The sequence below is a fragment of the Corvus brachyrhynchos genome, unplaced genomic scaffold, assembly GCF_000691975.1.
Source record: "Corvus brachyrhynchos isolate BGI_N302 unplaced genomic scaffold, ASM69197v1 scaffold56, whole genome shotgun sequence".
NCBI classification, from domain to species: domain Eukaryota; kingdom Metazoa; phylum Chordata; class Aves; order Passeriformes; family Corvidae; genus Corvus; species Corvus brachyrhynchos.
In genome coordinates, this window is record NW_008238664.1 from 5,250,679 (window position 1) to 5,261,750 (window position 11,072).

Here is an 11,072-nt window from a genome sequence, read left to right on the forward strand (position 1 = left end):
TGACATCAGCTAGGCTAACAAATGTGTGTACTGTCATTTTCATGGTTCAAGACACAGACTAATTCCCATGAGACAGCCCTTTTAGGGGGCTGATATTATACTCAAATGCTTCTGATGTTTGATCACTACTGTCCCAGGGATGTTGAACTTACCCAGCTGGGGAATCTGGTGGAGAGGAAGGGCATCTTTCTTTTCTTTTGACGTTAGCCCAGAATGTGATGTCTGAAGCATAGTTCCTGTCAATACTGTTTTTAGAAGGATTTCAGATAGATGAGAATGAAAAAAAAGTGTTTTGGAAGGGTCTGAATTCTTCATGTAGCCTTATTTTTTTTTTATATTATTGTTCTGCTAATTGGAGAACTGTACTAAAGTACATTTTAAAGAATATCTAAGCGGGAGGGACTATCTTTGCAGAATAAGCTTGCTACGAATGGACAAGTTATCCTGGCACTAAAATCAGAGGTCAGTACTGCAAAATATTATGAGATAGAAGAAAATTAGTTGAATGCCTAAATGAACATCATGTGCAATAATGAAATTCTTTTTTACCTCTCTCGGAACTCTAAGATCCATCCTTCCTCTCTCTCCCTAACTCAGTCTTTTTTTATATATGGCTTTATTTTTTTGGAGCAGTGTACAGTACTAATAACATGCCATTTTTTCCCCCAGAGGCACTGAATGCCTTACATTCTCTAGTCTTTCCTTTCCAGTTCCCCAAATTTTTTTTTATTTTTTTATCTCATCATGAAAAATCTACCAGTAACTCATAGAGTACAAACTTAAACCCTTGGAACTCTGGCATTCCTTTTTTATTTTTAAAATCTAGCTACATAAATGCCATCATGTTTCCAGGTCATAGGCACTCCAAGATACAACTGAGTTCTGGCGCAGGAGAAACTCTCCATAACCTTGCAATCTAAACAGGGATTATTTTAGGATGTGGACCAACTTCTGAAATCGTCTCTGTGTGTTAATCGGGCTCTGGTAATTGTTTTTCATGTGAAGTGTACAGTGTCTAAAGCCAGGACACTGGAGGCATCTCTCTCACTGTTTGTACATGGCACTTGCTGTACCACACCAGACCATTTGTCTGTCACACCCAGTACTCTTCCCTAGTAGTGGTCAAAAATATTGATTCTGAGAAAGGTGACCGAACCCTCTATGAACCAAGTGTGCAGAGCTCTACACGGGGATGGAACAAACACTTTCTAACTCTGTCAGGGAGATTAGTTTACAGTTTCAAGTAGTATTATCAAGTTTCAAGCTGTATTATCATTACACTGCTTGGACTGCACTTTCTTGATAATTCTAATGGTGTAACAGATCTCTGAGATTACATCCATCAAAACAAAAAAAATCTCCCAATTTACTCAGCTCTCAAAGAGAACTGAGTCTGTAAATACTTACCCATCTTAGACAGAAGATGAATCTTAATTCATTGAAGCCATCAAGTACTGCTACATTCTTAGTAGAAGGGGGTGAACAACAGGCAATATTACATTGCAAAAAATTACATCAGTGTTGTCATAATCATGTCATTACCCTCAGCAGAGGCCATGTGCAGCACCTGCATCCTTTGCCTACTGATTTGACATAGCATATATTGCTATGTCCTGTACCCCAGGTATGGCACCTGTACTATGTGCCTGAATGGTTTAATGCTCTCTTCTCCATTTGCTGTAACAAGCCCATTCACTAGTGATATTCTCTGCATGTTTGTGCTGTCAGATTAGCTTTAAATGATCTTCAAGAAAATATTTTTCCTTTCCCACGACATCACAGCAAGGCAGTTCTCAGTGGGGCTGGCACTGCTGCTCACAGAGTTTCCTCATTCCGAGCAGCAGCTGCTTCTCTCTGTTTCCAACAGAAGTGAAGCCAACTGTTCCTGCGGAAAGATGGTGGAGGTTCTTCTGTCTACTGAGAATCCTGGTGTGAAATAACATTTTGAAAGGACCATTCTAACTGTGGGCAGTTCAGGTGTCTTGAAAGCTTCATTTGTAGCATCATCTGAAGGAATAAATTAAACTCCAGGGGTTGTTTGAAGGGAAATTTTATAATAAAAAGTATCATAAAGGTAAAAAAAAAATTGGAAAAAATCATCATGTATTGTCTACACAAGATATCTGTGATCTTTAAGTAGACTAAAAATCTGGATCAATTATTCCATTATTGTGGCTATAAAAACAAATGAAAGAGCAAACCCAAAGTGTCAAGTTTCTTAAAGAACCCATATTTAAGAATAATTTTACTTAGGAAATTAATTAATAGATTTCCGTGTAACGTCTCAGGAAATTGATTATGTGCCCGTAGAGTTAATGCTGTAATTCTTAATATCTGCTGTGCTTCTCATACATAGGAAAACCACTGAACCTGTATTTTAAGTTCAAAACTCAGATCAGCTGAAGGTACACAGACATGGCAAGTACCCCTGTAGTACATACTAATTAATTTTATTTTTGTTTTTTAACTAGTTTTCAACATTGTTCTGACTGTTCCCCTTGACTGTTGAAGTCACTGGAGCAAGCAGGGTTGAAGCAAGCACAAGATGATGGCTGTAGAAATTAATCATTAATTAATAACTGCAGCTGGGGAATGGGTTTAGAAATACTTTCTTAAATCTCCAGGGCTTTTGAGGGTCAGTTCTTAAAGCATCCTGAGCTTTATTATTAATTAGTTCTTTTACAGAAAAGCTTCAACTGACATTCAGACGCTGTTGACATTGGATGCTCTGACTCCTAAGGGTTATATCTTCCTTGCCAAAAACAAGCAGTGCTTTAGTAGTCAAGTGGTTTACACCAGGCGTATTGCTCAGTATGGAGTCTCAGGGAAGAGAAGGCACAGGTGATTTCATGGCATTGTGGCTAGCTGTGGCCAATGCAATATGCCTCCTTGGAGGTGTACCTCTAACAGGTAGGTAATAATTCCATTGGGAATTTATTAAGCAGTAGCTGTCTTGATGTGAAAAAGAAAACCAACTAAGCACATCAGTTCTTGAGATGCAAAAGTCATAGCAGAAGGAAAACCCAGGCCTCAGCAAGCTCACATTCTAAGGAGATGGGTAAAGGAAGAGTGGGAAGTAGAAGGGAGGAAAGATGAAGGGCTTGTTTGGATGAGGAACTCTCTCCCAGTGTTGTCCCAGGGCAGTTGTTTCAGTACTCCAGAATAAAAATTCCTTTTTCTGGCTTGATTTCTGTCTCTTTGGTAGTGCCTTAAAGCTCCCCACACCTGCTTTTAAGCATCTTACAGTAATAAATAGGATCCTTTCCTCTCCACAACCAGCTAAACAGTTTTTACCATTCCTTGCATACCATAACTTACAGAGACACTGGGAATGGTTGCACACTTGTGACCACGGCTTTGAGTCTTCTAAGCACTTTGTGATTTCAGCTGGTAATTTCGGGGAGATTTCTAAGGAAACCCTCAGTGCTTTAGGAGGTGGTTTTAGTGACTCAAACAAAGTCAAGCCCTTTTCTCTGAGTCTATACTGAATGATGTGCCCAAGCACATTTCTTGCACATGAGACCCACATCTGTAGGTTGATTGCCTGTGGTCATCAATTATCCTTCCGCTAATTGCATAAGCCTGAAGGCATTTTGCCCTGGTAACCCAGGCAGGTCAGTTTGATTACAGTTTGCCTTCTGCATATCTGACATTTCGATTTTAATTGGGCAGTTATTGCTTCTGGTCCTAACCTGCTGTGCACTGCTGAAAAGCACTGGAGGATGGATTTCATTGTTAGGTGAAGGAATAAAGAGTCAGGGAAAGCAGCAACCAAACTAGAGGTGCCCTCCAGGGTAAAGCTGGGGTCAAAGGACACAGTCATCATATTTTAACATTCAGACTTACCAGTTCAGCTAACCCATACCAGGCATATCCAGAGAAGTGTTATTTTCAATGCGGGAAAAAATGCCAGAGCTCATAATAGGGCATCTTAATTAAAGTGCTGGGTAGTTCTAGCAAGTGAAGACAAAGGAACAGCTGTAATTCTTTAAAACACATCAGGGAGAAGCTATACAGCAGTGTGTGGTCTGTGCCCAGCACTGCTGCATCCCCACCCCGATGGAGCCTATCAGGATACCAGAGACACAATGTGAGTCTGAATATAATTCATAATTTGTGAAATGCACTGGGAATCTCTTGAAGTGAGCAGTGGTTATTTTCCTAATGAATTACTGCTGTTTCGAACGGTTTTGTTTTTATGTTTAATTTAACTTTATTGCTTGAAATACTTTTTACTTTTGAGCAGAATGTTCTTTTGAAATGTTGTTCTCCTTTTCAGTCTAAATCTTGGCATGGTATTTTTAGGAAGTAGTTTTGAATGCATCAACTTCTGCTCTGCAATCTTAGATGCTTAATTGACTCAAGCTTCGGAAGGGCTGAGCATCTACCGCTTTCCTTTCTAAGTTGTAGAGATGAGCAAAGTCCAACCACCATCAGACGGAGCAACCAAGAAAAGAGTATCCCAAAATTCAGTGAATGCTTTCTGGATATTTGTAGATTAGCTTCTTTTACAAAGATGATCACTTTATTAAGTATAATCATTTTTGTAAAGCTAAACTAAAAAGCAAGGCTCATCTGTCAAGGCAAAAGAGACAGCCTACCGTTATCAAATGTAGCAAGATATGCAGTAGTAATGAATCTGAACGTTGCAATCCTTAAATCTGAATGCCAGTAAAGTAGATACAAGTGCAAGAAACTGATAGAGACCTGAGCAGAAAATGGAAGTGCCGTGAGTGTAATAGGGTTTTGATTTTTTTTTCATATGGAAGCAGAATTGCAGTGTTGATAAATTTTGGAAAAAAATCATCTTATTCATCATGGAAGTAATCACATTAATCCCTGTTTTGCTGTGTTAAGTCTCCTTGTAGCAGGGCCTTGTTTAAGTCTTGTGACAAGTAATTCCTGCCACTGGCAGTTTTCCCACTGCAGAGCCCTTACCACATTCACAATGCATCTCAAAGGGCAAGAGCTTCACAGTTCCTACAGTTTGTGGCTCTCAAAGCTTTCTTCTGAAGACTTTCTAAGTATGTAGAAGACAAACACCTTCTTGAAGGCTGTATGACAGGTAGTGTTTTCCACTGTACCTATTAAAGTAATTTTTTTTTTTCCCAGTTTGGAATTTTATCCTTCTTTCCTCTTTTGCATTGTTTCCTGAATTCCATCTACAAATAATCAGATTTTTGAAACTACATTATGAGGGTCTTCAGCACACCGAAGTCAGGAAATAATGATTGTAATGATCGCCTCATTTTAGTGTGTTTTGATAATATGTGCTTTATAACTGGAGTCTAACACTGCAGTCAATACCATCTTATAAATGCATATTGGAAAAGGAAATCTCAAATAATTTAATGCAGATCTTCTACCTAAATGATTTCCATATGTCTTTGTTCTAGGCATGTGTACAATTTATATCATTGCCTGAATGAGACTTGTGTTTCATTAGAGTAGTCACTGTAGAAAGATGAGGTTACATTCTCATTTTGTGTGATTTCAAAATTAACCCTGCTGTGGGCGGGGGCTTAAACTGCAGGATCACCACAAATCCCTTTTCATCTCTTTATTGTAGGATTCCATAGACAGCTCTGACCCACTGGTTTTTGTTATGGAGCACCCTATGGAAAAAAGCCATTTGCCTCAAGTAATTTGCCTTATGGATAGGAAAGACAGTGAAAGGCTAAGGAGAAAAGATGTAACACAGTTACAGTAAGTAGTCCAACAGACTATACAAGAAAGTTCAACAAGTAAGATATCAATTTCCTGATTTTTTTTTTCTTTCAACTCTTCTTCATGAGATGATTTTTAGATGATAACACTGATACCAGCACAGTGTATTCTAGAGCATATCTCGTAGGAACAACTGTGCATGATGTTTTATTGTGTTGTGGAAAAAATAGCATATTTTCCTCTCCTCATAGACCATCATGTGATGTTGAATGTAACACCTGGCTTCTTTAAATATGTACACACCCATTTCTCAGTCTGAGAACAAAATCAAGGTAAAACAATCGTACTCTCATGCTTAAGTGAGCTGATAGGACCAAAGCCAGTTCTCAGGGGATCTGTGAACTGGTTTGTAGCTGTTGTAGATCATGTTGTGCCTCTGCCCTGATTACCTGTGCTGTGATATCCTCAGCACATCTGGGGTTCCAAGTGCTGTTTAGAACTCTCATGGGTTTTACAAAGGCTTTTGGTGTGGAGTCTCCCGTAACTGCATCACAAGTTCCAGTGCTTGCTAAGACCTTTTCCTCAAGAAGTGTGCCTTGAAGTGGACTCACTAATAAAAATTGGATTTTCATCTCATTTAATTTTATCTTCTGTACAAAGCCAATACAAGCACAGTGGATAAACTGGAATTGCAATAATATGTGTGCAGTTGCCAGCCAAACAAATCTAAGAGTACATTTTCTCTAAACTTTTTGAACTAGAATTGCACTCACTACTTAATGGGACATAATCTGCAATGACTAGGTCCAGTGTTTAGGCTTTCAGATAATGAAGCATACAAGGCTTAATACGAATACAAATGTCATGAATGTGCACTTTTGTTTTCATTAAAGCACTTTTACTTGGAGATTTAAGTACCGCTCCTCAGTGGTTTGTATGCAAACTGTGTCACTGAGCAAAAAATGACTGAAACTGAGAGAGACAATGTCCATTCTGTATTCTCTCACCAAGGTTAATTGAGTGTGCTATCAATAAATTGCAGAATAGTGGGGGGGATCTACAGTGCTTCATGCAGTCAGCAAATCTTAACAACTTCAAGGACACAACAATTTACACATTAAAAAAAAAACCCCACAACACAGATCCTGGTGGTGCTCTTTACCTATGCAGCATGCTGCAAGTCTGTTCTTCTAGATGTAAATGTATCATTGGCTCTGTACAAAACCAAGCCAGACTGTTTTTAGCTTGAAGCAAGATTTCACCACTTTGCTTGCCCCACCCAACTAATATTTCATCTTCTCAAGAATTAGTTCGTGTGTGGCCCAATGATTCCATATTCACAGCGAGATTATCTTATTTTTAAAGCACTGAGTCCGTATCACTTGGACTTGAATATCTCATGAAGTATGTTTGCCTCTTCATGCTCGGAAAATGTTTCCTGTGAGGCATTTCACCAGAATCTGTCTCCATATGGAAAGGTACATTTTTCTTAAATGAGAGCTGAGTCAGTGTCTTTGTCCAGAGTTTCAAACCCAAGTGCATGAACTGAGGCTCCTAAGCCTCAGAGGTGAGCCTGTACTTTCAAATGGCTTAATGCTTGAAGTTGCTGAATATGCAAGGATCAAACAGACTTGGGGGTGAGCTATAAGAAATCAGGCTACCTGTGAACTTGTGCTTTAAACTGGAAGCACGAGCAGGAGTGAAGGAGCATAGTGTTAGGCCAGATCGTATTTTGAGAGGTTGCCATGTATTCTTTCCATGGAAATCTCTTAAGTAAGTGGTTCACTGCTAATGATGTTTGACTAATGTATAAATTCCAGCTTCAGCTGACACCTGCTCATGCTCTTGGGTGCTCCTTGTCACCCACATGCACACAGCACACATACCTACCCTTCAAGTGTACACAGACCAGCTTGTTCAGATTTGTATTTGCCAAAGAAAACACAACACACATCACCTGAAGTTTGCTCATGGGACCTCTATTCCTCTATTCAGGCATGCTGCAAATGAACATCTTTCCTTTATAATCAGTTCCCTAGAGATACACAGGTTCAAACATACTTTTGCTGAGATGTGTTCAAGCTTGCATGTAGAATGCCTGCTCCTGTATGAAGGTAGAAAAGGCGCTTCCCATGATGCTGTGTTCACCCACTCATGCATATAATCTCTCATTCTCACACACATGCAGTCTGCTGTTTTCCATGCATGTGTTGTAGCAAATAATTTGAATCTCTTTCTTCCCATCCTGCTTAATATGCAAGTGTGGATAGCACATCAAGATTGGAAATAAATGTAGCAGAATGACTTCAGTCAACCTGAAATGTCGAATGACTCATTCGCACCCTTTGCACAGTGTTCCCTTTTTGCCACATGCAGTCTATTGAGTAGTCTGAAGGCTGTGTGCCTCCCTGCTGCAGAGCAGCAATTGATTACTTGCTCTCTGAAGGACTGGGACCATGATTATTTTTGCAGGGTGTACAAGGTTTATGCAGAGAGGTTCCAATGAACCTCCTTGCCATGATGGTGCCCATGCTGTGGGAAGGGGAAATGGAGGATGTCAGACTTGATCTACCTATAAACAACTTTTTGTGCTTAAGTAAGTTTCAGTCTACATGTTAGTTCAGTAACCAATATTCTTACATTAAGGTATGACCCGGGTGTTTTTATTCCAAATAATAAGAACCCATTCCGATTTTATATAATTCAATTTTGGATTGAGGTAAACAAGAATGAGTTGTACCTAATTCAGAGTAAAAATGTCTACATGGTAAATCATTCAGGAACTGCTGCTGCGCTTCAGTTTCAGAGGTATCATAATCCAAGTGAACTAAAAAATGCGTTGACAAACATGAAATATGTTCCACACTTCTACTTAAAATGGTACAATCACTGTGCAGAGAAAACCCCAGGAATAGTAACAAGCTGGCATTCGCACTTATCTTATAACGAGAAGAAAAGTTGGATTGACTGTTGGCAGTTGCATCTTTATATGTATGAATTATTGTAATTGATTTCTTTTAAAACCCTTTCAGAACCATTCCCAAATGCAGATACAAATGGGCTGACTTTAATTTATAGAAAGGTGGTTTTGTAGCACTTAGGCCTTGTAAAAGAGGTTCTGTGTTTAAATGGAAGCTGAGCTGTGAAGACCCATTAAGCAGAAAAAATATAGTTAATACAGCAAAGAGGCTCCAAAGGAAAATATGCAAGTTGGGCCATTATGCAATGAAGGTATCACAACCGTGCTCATTATACCACAACACAGATTCTACTAGTAGCATTTCAGTTGCTCTGTCCTTACCTAAATGCGAGGCTTTGTATGTGTATCCGTTTGTCAGTTCTTCGCAGAACAAAGGTGGCTGAGCTGCAATTACATATAACATCCAAGATAAGAGCACCATGAAAACCTAGTTACCAGATTTCCCATGTTTGTGTTTACAATATCATAGCTAAGTGTATGTTGAACTAGACTTTTGTATTTCATTCTTTCATAAAAGCACAAGACAAGAGGAAAAATATACAAAGTAAAAGAGGCAAGGCAAACTTCTGTAAAAAAAAATCCCGCAAACTGTGCAGTCACATGAAATTTTGTACAAAAATGGGTTTATCTTTAAAAAGACAAAGAAACTTTACTTTTTCTTAGTGAGCTAATTGTAGTTTTACCTTTGTGCAAAATCATATCTGTTGGCACACCATTTAATTTTAGTACTGGAGTTTCGGATTCTGCACAGTTATCTGTGATGACAGGACTAATCTTACAAAAATGAAAAAAGAAAAAAAGGCAAGGAAAATAACAGTTTCATCACTGACCTTGCTCTTCTTCCCATTTTACACAAATTTTTATCAGCTGGCCTTATCAAAGAAACATGCAGTAGCTGATTGGAAACATAGTATTTTGTACCCAGCTGTATATACAAGCAGATTTTCATAGCATTTTGTTCACATATCCCACTCAAATGTATTGCTCCTATACAGAGTCCAAGATTAAAAACTATTTTTACTAGATTGGATTAATGCCTTAGTAATGAATTCTCTAGGCTGTGCTAGGCCCAGAAGACATTATAGCCTTCTGTTGCATCTTTCATCTTTTACATAGAAAAGAGGAGTTTCATAAACGCTGTGGAAATGAACAAACGACATAAGGTGAACTTACTCCTATTTTAGCACAAATATTTACGGGTTTTCTCCCTAGATTTCCCTTTCACGTTTCAAAGTGCCTGACTTCGAGTAGATAAAGGGAAGTTAACATTCACATGCACATCCAGTGTGTATTCATATGCAGACCTGCGTGAACACCAGAATTCCTCAGCTCTTAGTTACAGTGCAAGAGCTCAGATTTACAGAACAGCATGCTGGAAACTATGTTTTTTTGAATCCTCTCTCTGACAGTCAAAGCTGGAAATAAGGAATCGTGAGTATTCTTTCCCAGTTTTGTATTCTTTTCCCAATTTGAGTATTTTGAAACCCAAATACAAGGAAAGCACCTTGGAGTATCTGTATTTAGTTGTAGGTGGGTTTTATTGCCTGTGGCTGGTTGTTTTTAATCAAATCTGATAGTACCAGATTCTTGTTTCTGTTTTTACTCTTTTGCTTTGGAAGTGACTTTTGAAAAGTCCTCCCTGGTAGCATAAATGTGTGAAATATGTCATTACTCTTCATCCCAGTCTCTTGTATGATTGATTTGAGAAGTATCTCTCTGTCTGACTTGCAGCTAGCAGAATTCCCCAGAGCTGTTCACAGCTGGTGTGATTCAGAGAAGATTTGAAGGTACTTGAAATTATACCAAAGACCAGTTTTAGAATAATAGTCACAGGATTTCACAGAGCCCAAACATGGTCAGATGCCCACTTGATCCCTCTTGACTGATCTCAGAGGATAAAGATTGTAAAGGGCTACACCTGCATTAAAGCAGGTGTGTGTACATGTGCATAGATTCCGGAACAAATTCAGAGGTGTACATTTTTCTCTTTTTCTGCCCTGTATCCATTTATCCTTCAATGAACCTTCAATCTTAGTGCAAATACGCTGAACACAGTTCATTTGGTGTACTGATATGGTGTATTGATCATAGTGGTCTGTTGCAGCCCTCAATTTTATGAATTCACAAAGTGCAAGCTCCACCTGTATACAAAAGCAGATCCCTTGCTTGCATACACACACAGGCACAGTGGGAACAGGGTTGGTTTTCTGATAACCACATACTTGCAGTAGACCATATATCAGTCAGTGCTGAAGTTTACCAAGAAAAGATGAGAGAAACTGAGAGGCAGTTAGCAAGATAAGGTATGAGGAGATTTAAAATAAAGTAGTATAGAAGGAAGTGGCTACATTTTTCATACTTTAGTTGTTTGTCTGGAGGGCTTGAGAAGGAGCTGCTCGACAGTTGTGCTAAAAGAAACGATTCA

General features: G+C 38.9%; 1 protein-coding gene across 6 annotated transcripts in view; it reads left to right on the plus strand.

Moving 5' to 3' along the window:
• The window catches only part of GRAP2 (GRB2-related adaptor protein 2), a 106,628-nt gene that overhangs the window by 68,896 nt on the left and 26,660 nt on the right, over positions 1–11,072 (plus strand). The window contains exons 1-2 of one of the 6 annotated variants that reach the window (XM_017737988.1): positions 4,970–5,065; positions 5,570–5,706. The exons of 4 other annotated variants lie outside the window; for them this stretch is intronic. In XM_017737988.1, coding sequence (XP_017593477.1) covers positions 5,606–5,706 — 101 coding nt within the window. In that variant the 5' untranslated portion in view covers positions 4,970–5,065; positions 5,570–5,605. Of the gene's footprint in view, positions 1–4,969; positions 5,066–5,569; positions 5,707–11,072 lie in introns of those variants that run through there. One more of the 6 variants, XM_017737994.1, reaches the window with a different exon arrangement.